This window comes from Aulonocara stuartgranti, assembly GCF_965226115.1.
Source record: "Aulonocara stuartgranti genome assembly, chromosome: 5".
Classification (NCBI taxonomy): domain Eukaryota; kingdom Metazoa; phylum Chordata; class Actinopteri; order Cichliformes; family Cichlidae; genus Aulonocara; species Aulonocara stuartgranti.
The window spans coordinates 34,895,012-34,912,232 of record NC_138943.1 but is presented as its reverse complement, the minus strand read 5'-3'; the positions used below and the strand labels follow the sequence as shown (position 1 = coordinate 34,912,232).

The 17,221-nt window shown below is 38.4% G+C and overlaps 1 protein-coding gene and 1 long non-coding RNA gene across 2 annotated transcripts in view; both read left to right on the top strand.

Moving 5' to 3' along the window:
• Window positions 1–5,885: 5,885 nt before the first annotated feature.
• The window catches only part of slc45a3 (solute carrier family 45 member 3), a 131,066-nt gene continuing 119,730 nt past the window's right edge, over window positions 5,886–17,221 (top strand). Inside the window, exon 1 of the mRNA XM_082533579.1 lies at window positions 5,886–6,220. Coding sequence (XP_082389705.1) covers window positions 6,035–6,220 — 186 coding nt within the window. The 5' untranslated portion in view covers window positions 5,886–6,034. The remainder of the gene's footprint in view (window positions 6,221–17,221) is intronic.
• On the top strand, window positions 9,505–16,083 carry LOC309706911. Its single transcript, XR_014276825.1, has 4 exons — window positions 9,505–9,575; window positions 11,298–11,330; window positions 15,377–15,536; window positions 15,756–16,083. It is a non-coding gene; the product is annotated as an uncharacterized lncRNA (long non-coding RNA).

The window sequence follows — 17,221 nt, the reverse complement described above, 5'->3', positions numbered from 1 at the left end:
AAAGGGTTAGGAGTTAAAACAGTTATATTATAGGCATAAATTTGCGAGTACACTGTCTACACTTGACAGGCTAACATGACAAAATTGAAATAAATTGGAATGCTATCAGCTCTCACTGGCTGTACGTAGGCAAATTGCTAGTTAAATGCTAGTTTATCATGACAAAAAACTCTTGATGCCAGGATTAGGGTTAACCTTGACCTGCTTTTGTCGGGTGGACTTTTAGTTCTGCTTTCAATGCTGACCATTTGCCCTAGTAGTGTCTGCAATCATTTTCTAACCATCACAACAGAAAGTCTTCAGCGTTCTTTATTGGAACAGTTGTTGAAAGGTTGAGCAGCTTCAAAAACTGCTTTCCATCTAACACATCTAAGCTGGGGGGGGGGGTGTTCAACAATTTCTGGTTATTCACACTGATGTGCATGGCTCCCGACTCCCAACCCTCTCTGTGACAGTCAGATTGTATGCTTCCTTTAGAACCATTAGAAACAACCTTTGCCCTTTGAAGTGATCGGACCACATGTCACATGTTTCCAGCGTGCATATTTTGCAGGTATTTGGACACCAAGCAAATTAATAAATACAAAATGGTTTGGTTGAATGTAAGGACAGATGAAGTGTTTTGAATTTAACCTGATGGGTAAATAAATGTCTGAAACAGTTTTCTTGTCTCTGCAAGCAGACAATGGCAAATTCACATTAATGCTACAGGATCATGTCACTGTATCATCAGAATCATAAAATTCTTCCTCTGGGGTTGAATGTCTGTGCAAAGTTTTATGGAAATCCATCTTATAGTTATTGAGTTGTCTCATTCCTTCAAGACCAACAGCAGCTATTTAGCATTTTCAACTCAATCTTGACTTTTTTTAAAGGACTTTTCCCTGTTTCTGTGTGTTGTGCTTGTGTGGCTGTGGATAGATAGAGAGCTCAAAATAGTCCTAACACAAGGCAGTTAATTACTGGCTTTTCTGGTCTAATCTGCTGTGATGTCTTCCTCTATTTTAGGAATAAAGCCTTACTAATAGACACACCACACATTCACAGACACTGATGTTTAGTAATTGATGCCGAACTTTGTCACCAATTAGTGTTTCTCCCACGTATTTCTAATTCTGAACTGTGCAGTCTATGTGTGTCTCTTCTTTAGTAATTCCCAGTGATGTTTTGCCTTCCTTCAGTGGATTCCAATAACTGTAAGTGAGTCATACATACATTTCAGGTAAGCACAGTAGCTCACTTATTTATTTATTACTTTGACGGATATACAGAGACCATGCTCACCAGAAAAAAAGCAGCAATCTTATTGTTTTATTTTAAATATTTACAAGAATGGACAGCAGCTACACAGCTGATGGTTGTGACTGACCCAACCCCTGCTGAGCAACTATTTGGCTGGAACCATCCACCCGTCCATCCATCCATCCATCCATCCACCCGTCCATCCATCCATCCATCTATCCATCCATCCATCCATCCATCCTCCACTTATCTGCTTCAGGTTCACGGGCAAGCTAGAGCCTATCCCAGCTGTCACTGTCCAAATGAGTGTGGTACATCCTGGACAGATCTCCGCTTTCAATCTTGCCTTCAGTAACTGAAATGCAGGCTCTGTTGAACTGAGGTCAGACGAATGACTTGGTCAGTCTCATTTCTCACCTTGAGAAACTCTGGGTGGGTTTGGGGTTTTTGCATTAAGCTTTGGTCATCATTAGTTCCGATTGTGAAGTGCCACCTGATCAGTTTTCAGCATGTGGCTGAATTTGAGTTCCCCTTTACACTTCAGAATTTATTTTGCTACTTCTATCAGCAGACACATTACATTAGTAACCCAGGTCCACTATGCCATAGCACTACCTCCATCATGTTTGACATGGTATGCTTCAGATCATGGGCTTTTTCTCTCCTCCTGCTTTTCTCTTCCCCTCATTCTGATATAAGTATTTCTTGATTTCATCCATCCAGAGAATGAATTTACAGCACTGTGCAGGCAGTTTTCTTGCAAAGTCCTTAAAGGCCTTTATATTCTTGAGTGTAACCAGTGGTTTGCACCTCGTTCTTATCTCTTTATATTTGTGATGGTGGCTCTTGATTGTAAATTCTGTACTATCCTAGCTAGATGTTGGCTAGATGTTGTGAAGGGTTTTTTCTTAACTAAGGAAAGAGTTCTGTTGTTGCTGTTTTTAAGAATGTTTGTTGATTTGGTCATGCCTGACATTTTTCCATCTCTTATTTTGGTTTATTTTGGTTTTTCAACTTAGTCATGCCAACTTTGACTTTTGTCTCTTTGGACCCTTAAATTAAGAGTTCCAGTGAAAAGCTACGAAATCGAAGTTCAACAGTTGGGATCTTTAATCTTCTTAAATTGTCAGGGAATAATGAACTGACCTCGCCTGATGGCCAGTTTTCCAGTTACGTTTGAACTCCTGATTGTGTATAAAAATATCTGTTATTCTTAAACACTAAATGCAATACTTTGGGAAATCCCTTGAAATAGAGAGGTTTAACAAGTCTAGACTTCAGTCACAGCTTGGTTGCTTGAGTTAAAATAATCTATGGAGGTGTACAGGGGCAAAATTACAGGAAAATAATGTTTAATTGTCTAAAAACTAAAGGATGTAATTCTACATACAAGATCTACTCTGTCCTTTTAATATTTCCTCCTGTTGTTTCTTCATTCTGAGAAATTTGTATCCAATTTCTGAAATTTTATACATACTTCCATGATCCTTTTCACTCTTCTCCTCCGCTTTATATACACATCTTCGTCTCTACCTTCACCTCCAAACAAACATGCACATTCTTCCCTCTACCTCCAAACCGGACCCTGTGGCACAGCTCTGTGAAGCTGGGGTCTGACCATAATGCCCCTGTTGTTGCTGGCCTGCAGGCTTCAGAGCCTGGGAATAGATTAGATGCCTCCATTCCCACTCTGTGACACCCATCCAGGCATACCTGCATGCAAGACAATCTTCTAAGAATGTCCAGACTTGTTTAAGGGGCTGTTGTTGCTGCTTTGTCTCATGCCATTCCCAGATTCCTGCAAGGCCCAAGGCCAGACCTAAGGGAGTATTGGTTTGTGGTAAAGAAAAGCAGAAATACATTTTTCTTTGTCTGTAAGGGAATTCACCTACTCAGCTTACTCCTCTACCTCTCTCTTCTTCTTTTTTTAAATAGCATAGAAGTGCGTGAGAGTGATCCATCAAGTAGAGTTGACAGAGAGGCAAAGAAGAAAATACGACGGGCGCTGAAATCTTGTGAGAGCAAGAAGAAGCAGAAAAAAAACACAACACGAGGTGATAGAGGGGCAAAGATGTGGAAAAGGTGCACAGAGGTGGAAAAGAATGGTGGAAGGTGGAGAGAAAAGGAAGAGCGGAGAGAAAGACAGAGCAGCTAGTTTTTGTCTCCTCATCAGGGTGCTGTCAGGTTTATAAATAACCGTAATCAATGGCTCAGCTGGCTCCATCCTCTGCACTAATTGCTTTAAGTGCTTAAAAACCAGCTCATGTACTTTTTTTCCCAGGACAGCATGGTTATAGAACTGCCACGGTGCTTTTGTCTCGCCCGCCCCTGTTTTATTTGGACCCGTGTGTTTTTGAACCCAGTGGTCATATGATTGTTTTTGTGTGTGCACGGTTGAGGTCTTGAAAAACAAAAGTGATTAGCACATGACATTGTTCCTGTAAACAGCTGGTCACATAGGATGATAATAGCCCAGCAGAGGTTGATTTTATATTTTTAATTACAAGTTGGTGGAGTTAAGGTATTTATCTTAAACTCTAAAAAATAACCTGTAATATAACCTATAATATTGGGGGATGGGGGGGGGGCAGACAGCAGAACATGGAAACTCAACTTCAGTACGCATGTATGTTACACCATTTTCAACCAGGGTATTGTAAGACTAACAGTACTCCAATGTCATATCAAAAATAGTTCTTTTTTTTTTTATTGTTTTCTTAAATAAGTTGAGGTAAAGATGTAATACTTTACTGGATTATATTCAGAGCGTGGATATTTATGTAGCTAGTGAATTAGCTATTTTGTTTATTAGCCACATAATTAGTTAATTAGTCACATGGTTATTGAGACATACTTGTCAGGGCATCTCTGTATTGTGTTTTCTGTCATTGATTAGTCTTACATCTTTCTTTTTGTATAAGCAGGGTTTCCTTTTCCTAACTGTAGTTATGTACAGTATCAGGATTCTGACCCCTTCTTTCTCAGGTTTGTTGAGCTTTCCCAGTTAATGCAGGACAAATGCCTAAAGTGTAATGACACAAGTGTTTGCGAATTAGTTGAAATCTAGCTCTGCCACTATCTGGACAACTCCACAACAAAGTTTTTAGTGAAACACTTTCCCAGTGAACCTACTTTAAAGGAAACTGAATGTGAACTCAGATTCAGTACATTTTCACACCTACCTTCCAAAACCATTTGGACCAGGGACATTGTTCCAGCTCTTCCTGGCAGATATTTACTGTCTTTGGACTTGCAGGCACAACTCTGCCCATGAACAGGATGAAGGAGCCAAGGCTCCTACTGCCATGAAACCCATGGATTTACTATCCTTTCTATATCACACTGAAAAATGTTCATAAACCTGTTTTCATTACTCTCAAAATGTTTTAGAATATAAGAAGTGGTGAAATAAAAGTTATAGCTTAGATCCAGTAGAATAAATAGGCTAATAGTGGCAGAAACGAGCATTGAAAGATATTGTTGGTAGTCCCAGTAAATTTGAGTATAAGAACAGCTACAGACTATTGTTCAGTGGAACCAGAATATTTATTAATAATAATCCCAGAAAGTATTATGATTTTGTTATGTAATGCACTTAATATATTTAATATTATTTGCTGTAGCGAAGGTAAGTATGTCAGAATTGAGAGAGATTTTGCGACCTGACCAAACCTCAACATCTGACTTTATCTGCCCATTAGTAGTGTAGACATCTGATTCAGGGTCAGTGATTGGCTGTTTTCTTACTGCAGTGCTCTTTAAGATTTGTGGATGACCTCTCTGCAGTACTTAAGATCTTTCATAAATATTTTACAACCCAGTTGTTCATTGTTTCAGGAGAGTTTATCCAAGCCTGGCAACCTCCAGCTACCACTCACCTCACAAAATACAGAGGCCTAATACTCTGTACCTTCAAAAGTTACATTTATATAGCACCAACTTCTTTATATTTGCTAGTACAGCAAAGTAAAAAAAATGTACATACCCTTTGAACAGAGTTTATGATACTATAGTGATAAACATTATTTTAGTAAAATTTGATTTGCATACTTTTTCTTTCTTGTTAATCATTTATAAGATATTGTGGGATGTGCGGTATGAACTTGTTTTGGCTTTTGAAGTGCTGTGTGCTAGAAAAGGTCTGAGAAACAAAAACAACCAAAAGTGAGATGCAAAATAACATTAAACGTTTTTGACTATGTGCTGATGAAAACCTGCTGAGATACTTCTGGAAAATAGAGTTCAGGAGACTAACCAGAGATAAAGCCCACTGAATGAGACTGCTAATATTTACTGTGGATAAATCTTTGACAGTGCCTGATGAGATCTCTTGTTATGGTCCCTTACTTATATGAGTTATTGTAATAAACAATGTAAACTGGTGGATTCAAAAAGTTGTTAGGTTAAGTTCAGTGTTGGGGAGTAACGGAATACATGTACCGCCGTTACGTATTTAGAATACAAAATATGAGTAACTGTATTCCGTTACAGTTACCGTTTAAAAAGGTGGTATTCAGAATACAGTTACTTTGTTGAAATAAATGGATTACACTGCGGTACTTTCCTGTTTCATATTATTGCGGGTCAGGACTGTTTGGGTTTGTTTGACAGCTACGTTCTTTGTTCCAGGCGGCAGCGTTACGGTTGCCATGGTTACAGGGCGACGCTCTCTCTCTCTCTCTCTCTGCGACTGTGTGTTTCCTGGGTGAGAGAGCGCCTTTTCGTTGTTGTTGTTGTTGTGCTAAGCTAACAGGCAGAATGCTACAAGCATAGCTCTAAAGAATGTAGCATCATGGGCAGTGTAGTCCGTGCTGCAGGGAGAATGGACTGCCATACACGTTATGGGTCTGTGAGCGCGAGGAGGGAGAAAAAGGGGAGTGGAAAACTACGAGTTGTCATCGAGCAAAAACGGGAGCTGGAAGCATGTAAATATAATAATAACCACTGCAGCCAAGAAGAGTGCCTGACGAGCCCAGTTGTAAGTAAGCTATTAAGACTCGACTGTACACCGTGTTCGTGTTTTCCTCCGAAAACAATAAGTTCCGTTGGAGCAGCCTTTCAACGCCTCTCTCTGTCTCTCGCAAGAAAAGTTGACCCACACAACAAAGTAAAGCTATTTTTCGGCTACGAGCCGACAGGGACCCAGCCAACATGTATATATGGGCCCCACCTGGTTTTTGTTCGGGCTGGATGGGTACCATGTGGGCATGGGCTCAAACTGGGCTTTTTGTATGGGGCCTACTTGGGTTCTTCACATTAAACCCATATGGGCCATCCCAAGTGAGCACTTTTAGTAGGTCCTAGCTGGGTCAAACATGGGAAACACTTAACTTGGTCCAAAATGGGAAACACATGTAGGACCCACTTGGGTTTTCCACCTGGGATAGACATGGGCAAACACAGTCATTTAAGGATAGGCTGTTGTTGTGTGCCCCAGGTGGGGCAAAGTTAGGTAATCAATATATGTTTTAGTATCGATGACACAGGTGGGCCCCACCTGGTCAAACTAAATGGGTCGCACATGGGCAAATGCAAGTCAGACCCTGAAAACATGTCTATGTGGGCCCCAGGTGGGGCAAAGTGAGGTAATCAATATATATTTTTAGCACTGATGACATAGGTGGGGCCCACCTGGTCAAACTATATGGGTCGCACATGGGCAAATGCAAGTCAGACCCTGAAACATGTCTATGTGGGCCCCAGGTGGGGCAAAGTTAGGTAATCAATATATTTTTTAGCACTGATGACATAGGTGGGGCCCACCTGGTCAAACTATATGGGTCACACATGGGCAAATGCAAGTCAGACCCTGAAAACATGTCTATGTAGGCCCCATATGGGTTATGTTAAGTTAATATGGGCATATATTTTATGTGGGCTCAAGATTGTTTAGTATATATGGGACCCACTTGGGTTTCTCACATGAAAGCCATATGGGCAAAACCAAGTGGGAACATATAGTAGGTCCTGGCTGGGTCAAACATGGGAAACACTTCACTTGTTTCAAAATGGGAAACACACGTAGGACCCACTTGGGTTTTTCACCTGGGTTAGACATGGGCAAACACAGTCATTTAAAGAAAAGCGTTTGCTGTGTGCCCCAGGTGGGGCAAAGTTAGGTAATCAGTATATATTTTTTAGTACTGATGACACAGGTGGGGCCTACCTGGCCAAACTATATGGGTCACACATGGGCAAATGCAAGTCAGACCCTGAAAACATGTCTATGTGGGCCCCATATGGGTTATGTTAAGTTAATATGGGCATATATTTTATGTGGGCTCAAGATTGTTTAGTATATATGGGACCCACTTAGGTTTCTCACATTAAAGCCATATGGGCAAAACCGAGTGGAAACATATAGTAGGTCCTGGCTGGGTCAAACATGGGAAACACTTCACTTGTTTCAAAATGGGAAACACACGTAGGACCCACTTGGGTTTTTCACCTGGGTTAGACATGGGCAAACACAGTCATTTAAAGAAAAGCATTTGCTGTGTGCCCCAGGTGGGGCAAAGTGAGGTAATCGGTATATATTTTTTGGTACTGATGACATAGGTGGGGCCCACCTGGTCAAACTATATGTGTCACACATGGGCAAATGCAAGTCAGACCCTGAAAACATGTCTATGTGGGCCCCAAATGGGTTGTGTTAAATTAATATGGGCATATATTTTACATGGGCTCAAGATTGTTTAGTATATATGGGACCCACTTGCGTTTCTAACATCAAATCCATATGGGTGGGCATCCAATGTAGGTCCTAGTTGGGTTAGTGATGGTAAATGTGTACATTGGTTCAAAATGGTAGCACATGCTTATGTGAGGATTCTTCTTCTGTGAAGAGCCTGAGAAAGTGTTATTTGAATAAAGGAGGATTTATTCCAAACAAGCCCATCACAGATTGCGCACAACCCAGGGAGTTCTGAAAGTCAAATTGTAAAAATAATCTCAAAAGAAAGTATGAACATAACTCTCTTTTATAACCTGCAGACGGCACCCATGTGGTGCCATTCTCTAAGAAATCACCCTAACTTTAACATATTTGGCACAACCTCAGTCTATCACTTTTGCTACCCTTACGTACAGTCAGATGTTCTTGACCCTTCATTTTTGACCCTCTCAGTATTTAGCCTTGGCTAGCAAATGTACTCAAAGTCCACATTGAGACCTCAAGATGTTATGTGTTATCAGACACTACAACCCAGCTGTCAAGTGAGACTATAGGAACTTTGGTGTTTTTGAACATTCAATGTTACTCAAAACACTCTGCACACTATTCCAAATAACTGGTTTGAAACTGGTTACTTTTTAATTTTAGATTTCATTTTATGTACTTAATGTGAACTCTGCATGGTAGGCTGCATGGTGAGGCTCAGATAAGATAAAATAAGGACTTCATGATTCTTCTTAGGTAAATTCACTTGTCACAGCAGCAATAATAAGTGATTAAAACGGACACAAGAGTAGAAAAAAAGAAAAGCAAAAAATACGAATAAAAAACCTAAGATAAAAGTGAATTACACAGACAAAATCCAGATTTGGCATTTGCAAATTAAGGATTACTGGTTGTTCAAACAATTAAGACTATTTACTTGAGCAAACATGCAGTTGAGGATTTTTAGTAGATCAGACACACTCTACTGTATTAGAGAAAAGACAGTTAGTTACATGGAAGATGGAAGTTTTGGTTAATCAGATCCAGTAAAGCTCCTGAAGTATATTACCGATCTGTTAAAATGTTACTCTTCAAACTTGTGCCCTCAAATTATATAACCAGAAATAATTTATATTTTCTTTGAACTAGTGGAAAGGAGAGGGAATGGGGTCTTTCAAGCAGTCACACTTCAACTGTGAAACTCCCTTGTCCTTATGGTGTATTGACACTATTGAAACTTTTCAAAACCAGTCTAATGTTAGAAGAGCTTTTAGGTAAACTGTTATTCTTCTTCTTATCATTATTATATTTTTATTAATTATATTTTTATTATGATGTTGATTTGGGTGACACTTTTTGATAAATATTATATATTACTTTTTAAAACATATTAACCATCCCTATGCTTAAAAAACTTTTAAAAATAAAATTGTTCTTTTAAACTTGTGCATTGTTTGACTTTTAAAATTTTTGTATCAGGTGTAAAACGACTTTTTAAATAAAGTTGTTTTTAATGTGAGCAGCTCCTATTGGCTCGTTTAAAAAGAGGGAGGAGCAGATTGCACCGCCTAGCGTCTAGTCTTCGCGGTCTTTCGTCTGTTGCCCCTTTTCTCTCCCTGGTGTTTAAGAACGTGGAGGACAAAAGGATACCAAAGAATCGAAAACTATGACAAAGGTAAATACTTAAAGTTTGATACGTTTTCATCAATGGTTATTTTAGTAACTTTCTATAGTCGTCCTAAACGGTATAAGGGGGAGAAGCATAACATCTTTAGCTAGCAGGTAGAACTGGGTTAATTTGCTGCATTGTCTTTGGCAAACATAATTTAAAGTTAATTAAAAAACTCTTACTGCCTATATTCTACTCAATAAAGTTCATCTTATCTTATTCTGTTTTCATTGCACCATTCTCTCTATACAGTTTTTGAATTTACACACTATAACGTACACGGCAGTTTTTTTCTGTGCTTCTGCAACTGTTTCTTGGGTTTTCCTATAAGGTTTTTGTAATTAATTTAAAAAATTTATATTATTTTTTTGGCTTTAGTGGATTCCTGCTCAGCTAACTCGGCCATTATGCACTACCCAGTAAACAAAATGGCTGAACAGTATCTTAAATGTCTGAACATGAGCTAGTCATACCATGTTACGTAATATTCATGTGCAGTGTAGCAAGGTGATTGTTTAAATTACAGGAGTAGATGCCTGCAGCTGAAACGGTTTTCTGATCTGAATACGGTAATGTTACCAGATATGCATTGTACTATGGGAAAACGGTGGTGGATCAGTGTGTAAAAAGCCCCCAAAAGAAACACACAGCGTCTTTAGCTCAAACACTGTCTGATCACTCTCTTAGATACTGTGCTGTTCCATCTAGTTATTGGTTACTGAGAAATGTTAGGTCATTAATTAATTAAGAGAGTGCAGCTGTTCAGATCAGATGGTGAAGTAGGAAAATGCAGAACATGTTATTATAGCTGAATGCTGTGTAAAATACTAGTAATAAATCTAACTCCCATTTATGGCTTTTACTACTGTGGGGCTAAATAAAAAATTACAGACATAATGAAATCTGCTACAATTACAAAGCTTAAGTTTAAAACAATTATTATATATTAAGCATTTTTTTGCTCTTTTTTTTTTTATTCTTTTTGCTAATAATGGACTCAATTTTATTATCAACTTCAAAGACCTATTAAACTTTTAAACCATTAAATCCAGGAAATTAGATGCCCGTAAATGTACGAGACCCTCTTTATGTCTAGTATCCCCAAATATTTAATAATCCTTTCTAAAAGTACACAAATTTTGTTCTTTTCAATTAAATATTGCATGTTCAATGTATTCTTGAGCAGGTAAAAATTCCACTAAATTAGTTTTTGCATATTTTTAAGTATAATCAAATTTTTATAGTTTGCGAGTACTTTTAATTTGGAGATTTTGCCACTTGATTTGAAGTTTGGATAGTGCTTTATAGTAATTTGTAAATGTTTTGAACTCATCTGGCTTCTTAATAATTTAATAAAAAATTAACAAGCCATGTAATAATTTGAAAACCACTAGGGACCACTTATAAAAAAGTAATTCCTTTTTTACTTAAAGGAATTTAGGATTTATGTCTGTCAAGTCATTTGTTCTGGCATAAGTCACCATTTTGATATATCTTCCTGTGACTTTAAAGTCTGTCAGCTAGTTAGATACATTTTTGCACTGCTAGTGTTTGCTGCTTGAATTAGTCAGTTTATCATATAAACACATGCAGTGCCTTTCAAACTTTTAATTACACTGTTCATTTTGTGCATTAGTAAGAGAATCTTTTATATTGAATTATCCTGGGAAAAAACAAAAATGTTTGTATTTTCTCATGCACTTTCTTTCATTTCCTTATCACGTTTAGATTCTTCAAGATCACAAGCACCATCTTTGACATGTAAGTAACTTTCATATTATTTGTATTACTTATTATTATTATTATTATTATTTTTGAAAAGTGATGGTCTTTGGGGCATCCTTTTTTTTTATTGGTATTAAGTATATATATTTATTTAGGCACAGGAGGCAATGATCTATTTTAAAATTTAACATTTATTTAATTTTCATCTTTTATGCTAACAATAATGCCAACAGTGTCCTCTTCACTTGACCCACAACTCTGACAGTTTTGGTCCTCTGCTCTCCTCACAATTGGCTGATTTCCATCTGAGCTGCTACTGTCAACTGCATTAAACTGATTTTACATTGCCTTGTTATTCTAATCTTTATCTGCGTTTTGGACTCCAAACATTCACACCTGCTGTTAGTAACCAGAGCTCACAAGAGTGTAAGGCGTGTAGTTCAATAAAGTGATCGATGTGTTCACTAGCTGATTTCAATAAACCGGTAACTTATCAAATCCATATTTTATAGGAAGTACATTACTGATAAAAGTGGTAATAAACACGGTAACCAATAAAAATTAAAATTTCCTGTTATAAAAAAAAATACTGCAGTGAGCTCGGTTTTCTAACACCAGGTGTGAACATCTACAGTCTTTAAGCGCTGGTAAAGATTTAAAAATATAAGCATTCAATAACATAACATTAAACACTAAATTAGTTTGATGGTGTTGACTGCAGCAGCTCAATGTTAATCAGCTGATGGTGATGGAAGCAGATGAGCGTTTTTCATCATGGTTGTTAGTGATGTGTTGGTCAAAACGAAACGGCTCTTTGAAGTGAATGACACAAGCGTGTTTTTTCTCTCTCTCTCACCCTCTCTCTCGCACTTTTTTTCCGCTTCACTCTGCACGCGAGCCTTGTGCTTTGCGCTGGGAAGAGGGGGGAGGGGCGGTTGTTACACACGCAGTAGCACAGTAACAGAGCAGGAGGGAGAGAGAGAGAAAGAGAGCCAGGGACAACAACGTCACATTAGAAAGGTATAGTAATCATCCACAACTATTTTCAATTGCGGATGATAAAGGATTCAGAAAGTTTATTCATGCAGGCCCATATGACAGAGGATGTGCATCTTCTGTTTGTTTTCATATTATAATTTATATTTAATTGTGTTGTGGTTTGCAGTGTTTTGTGTTGTTTCACTTTAAATTTGTTTAAAAGGAAAAAGCTGAAAATTTAAATAGTTAAAAGTTGAAATGTAAATAGTTGTTTTTTTTGTATTATATGATTTATTTATTACATTTTATGTGGAGAGAATAAATAAAAGTATATTTACGGTGGCTGCTAGAGACAAAGCACGTACAAACCCCAAAACACGTAAAAACTCCATAGCACGTACAAACTCCAAAGCACGTACAAAACACAACAGAAGTGCTCCAGGATGCTAGGCACAGTGTTGAGATTTTGTTACCTAGTGGCTACACAAGCCAGGAAGTACCAACGACCGGATTTGGTGTGTGGTAGTAACAGGTAAATGAACAGCTTTTGGAATTTTTTATGAATATATATGAGTGCTTGTGTATAAATACACAAAAAATACACATATGATTTCAATTGTGTAAATTAAGTGATCTAGATAGCTCTGTTTTGGAAGTTCAGTTGACGCTAGAAATGGGTTTTGGAGTTTGTACATGCTTTGTCTCTAGGGGCCACCATATATATTTATATATAAACATATATAAATAAAACCACGTTTCTTTTTTTACATTAGTAATTCCTTTTGTTCATAATTTTATATTGTTGTTAATAATAAATTAATTAAAGCAACAAAACAACCTGAAGAGCCGGTTGGGAGCCGAAAGAGCCGGCTTTCTAAAAAGAGACGAAAATCCCATCACTAGTTGTGTAATATGCTGGTATTGATATGATCAAAAATGAACTGAGTTGTTTCGTATTCTATAGAAATTGTACATCTAATTAATAACAAGGCTTTCTGCTGATGTTATTAATTAAAAATTTATTGTTTTATTTTTAAGCAACAACTTTTTAGCATGCAATCAGTCCATGCTGTACAGGACAGATTTGTAAACTGTGCATACAAAAATAGACTATTTTACAAAATTGCTCTTTCAACAAATGTAAATCACAGCAGATTTTTTTTGTTGTAGGTGCACTGTCACAACTAGAAATGTGGGGGGAAGTCCTCAAAGTTGAAGGCAGAACAGGAAAATACATGGAAATAACAATTTTCCTTTAAATGGTAAATGGCCTGCATTTTTATAGCGCTTTTCTAGTCCCTAAGGACCCCAAAGCGCTTCACACTACATTCAGTCATTCACCCATTCACACACACAATCACACACTGGCGATGGCAAGCTACATTGTAGCCACAGCTGCCCTGGGGCGCACTGACAGAGCACATCAGTAAAGGTCGATCTGGATACTTGATAACTGTTGGTATAGGTATGACATGAATTTGAATCTCCATTATCACAGGTTTTAATTGGGAGGGAACATGCAGATATACAGGAGGACTATAAACAGCAATTCCTATTGCATACAACTGTTTTAGAAAATACCAACAACACTGTTAATTTATCACTTGCTGGTCTATAGACTTTACAGTGTGGATGGATGGAAAATCCATCTGGCTCCACTCTGGCTGAATTGGTGCTACAAACAACTCTGCGCTCGGCTTTCCTGGCTGTGTGTGGATTTATACTTACACATCCAAATTTTGACCCTATTTTTCTTCCTTTCAGCTGATTGGTCAATTTCATGTCAATCACCAATTAAACAATCCAATCAGAGAACATCTCCAGAAGTTGATTCTGTTCATCTGGACGTAGCATTTTCAGTGGGAGAAAATGCTGCAAGCGCTACGTCCAGATGAACAGAATCAACTTTTGGAGATTTACTTACCTGGATGATTGAGCATGCATCAAGACAATCAGAGAACAGATAGGTTTGGCTGTTGGAGGGCTGCATTACGGAGCTTCAGGTCCTGGAAGAATAAATTCCCTTTTACATACCAGACCAGCATTTTTCTTCATTAGCACGAAGGAAAACAGTCTGTGCGTGTCAGAGTTCTGTGGTTTTTGTGTCACAGGGCTTATAATATGTGTAAAAATCTGGCCAGGGACCATCACATCACACTGCTATCATATTTTTCTGTTGCTATCATGTTTCTTTTCTGAGATGTTGTTACTTTTATGACAGATGTAACGAGAAATCTTCCAGAAAGTTAAATTTTTTATTCTATTCAAATATTTGATTCTGATAACAGATAAAGATTTTTTTTTTTTACTTTTGTTCTGCTATTTCATAGTTTATACAAATTTTGGCCAATTCCTATTTATTTTAACCCTTTAGCCCCCAAAAAGTCGCCAGCGACAGGTTTTTCCAAACCTGTCTCGTCAAACCTGAGCTCTGCCAGGGGCCCAACACGCCTGGACTTTTAGAAGAAAAGAGATGTCCGAAAATAAACCACAGGGTCAAATACTTAATTTTGTTCAGTGTTTTAGAGTTATTAATTTGAATTGACTAATTTAAATATTTTATTCATGTACATTTTGATTGCCTTTAGTAAAAATGGCAAAATTTCAATTTCTTTTTTCTTTCTGTTATTAATCCTTGATTACATTCATATAGTATACAGTAGAGGAAAAAACCTACCAGACCTACCAGTTATCCTGCGTAACATTATTGGGGATAAAGGGTTAAGGAAGCGCAATTAATTTTTTTAGTTTAGCTTGTGTTTACTACCATTTTTTTTTTATCACCACACAGTAAACATTAAGTAATATGTAAAGTGTCCATTTATCCTCCATTCCGGTCCATTATCTTAAGCTTAGGCTGCTGCCCCTCGACCCAATCCGGTACTAAGTAGAGAGGCCCAGACTTCGCTCTCTCCAGGCACTTGGCCCAGCTCTTCCGGGGGAATCCCAAGGCATTCCCAGGCCAGCCGAAAAACATAGTCCCTCCAGCATGTCCTGGGTGTTCTGGGTCTCTTCCTGGTGGGACGTGCCCAAAACACCTCACCAGGGAGGCATCCTAACCAGATGCCAGTATCTAATCTGTCCTTTTTGTATGTTCCCCTCAGGTTGCCATGGTAGCAGATACAGGGGAAACAAGTGTAGACGATGCCACAAGAAGGATGATGAAATTCCTCATATCACCTGAGCTGGCTGTGGAGTACAACATGCTTGGCCGACATGGGGAAAAAAAGTTCAGAGATTTGCGTCTTTTTAATGTTGTGTATGGTAAGTTAGTTTCACTTGAGACATTTGAACTTTAGAAAACTAAACTTTTTTAATAAAGTGTTTGAAAGTGTAACTGAGATTGGTTTTCATGCAATTTGTATATATTTTTTGAGGCAATAAAGTGAAATAAACATTGTTCTTTGAAAATCATCACCAAATGAAGTAAGCTAAGATTAACTTTACTTTGGCTTGCCCGTTTTTCTTCTTCTTCATTTGCAGAGGCACTGAAGAATTATTTAACATCAAAAGTCAACTTGCAAGAAGCAGAGAAGGCTCTGTCCAAGTGGTTCAGTGGAGCTAAAGACAGAGGAGGACCGAGGGCTGCAAGGGTACAAAATAGACTTACGGCTCTGTAAAAAAACAAACCCTGCTGATTCAAGATAAGCTTTTGAGTTTTCCATCTGACTTTTTCCCCATGTTGCTACAGTTCCAAATATCTAAGGAATTTTGCTGTAGTTTGACATTTCTAGTTTTTAAACGTTTACGCACTTTGGAATACAGTTACGTAAAATCACAGTTGTTGGACAAAATAAATGTGAAAAATGTTGTTTTGTGTACCCTCGTGATTTTTGAAATGGTTTTATTTACAAACTAGATTTTGTTTGCGGTCAGCTTTAATATATTTGGTGTCTTTGTGTCACAGAACCCGTATTAGCCGTCTGAAAAATTGATTTTGTGACTGTTTTACTACATGGGGCCCACTCAGTGCCAGAACTTAGTCAATTCAAACTAGAAATAAGATGCAAATACAGAACCCACTGCTAATGCCATTCCAACTTTTTAGCTCATGTTTTCCTCATGTTGTACCCACTAAGAACTTGAAAAATGGGGCCTAGGTGGGTTTCAGTGTACTTTGCCCAGTTGGGGTCCATTTAGTTCCCAGATTTTACCTATATAACACCGAGATGGGCTTATAAAATGGGGCCATTATGGAACCCGCGGACAATCCCACTTAAAACCCACTTTTTAGCCTATGTGGTACTCACATGGTACCCACAAAACAACTTGAAAGGTGGGGCCTGGGTGGGTTTCTTTGTACTTTGCCCAGTTGGGGTCCATTTAGTTCCCAGATTATACCAATATAACACCGAGATGGGCTTACAAAATGGGGCCATTATGGAACCCGCGGACAATCCCACTTAAAACCCACTTTTTAGCCTATGTGGTACTCACATGGTACCCACAAAACAACTTGAAAGGTGGGGCCCGGGTGGGTTTCTGTGTACTTTGCCTAGTTGGGGCCCATTTAGTTCCCAGATTTTACCAATATAACACCGAGATGGGCTTATAAAATGGGGCCATTACGGAACCCGCGGACAATCCCACTTAAAACCCACTTTTTAGCCTATGTGGTGCCCACATGGTACCCACAAAAACTTGAAAGATGGGGCCTAGGTGGGTTTCTGTGTACTTTGCGCAGTTGGGGTCCATCTAGTTCCCAGATTTTACCAATATAATACCGAGATGGGCTTATTAAATGGGGCCATTATGGAACCCGCGGACAATCCCACTTAAAACCCACTTTTTAGCCTATGTGGTGCCCACATGGTACCCACAAAAAACTTGAAAGATGGGGCCCAGGTGGGTTTCTTTGTACTTTGCCCAGTTGGGGCACATTTAGTTCCCAGATTTTACCAATATAACACCGAGATGGGCTTATAAAATGGGGCCATTATGGAACCCGC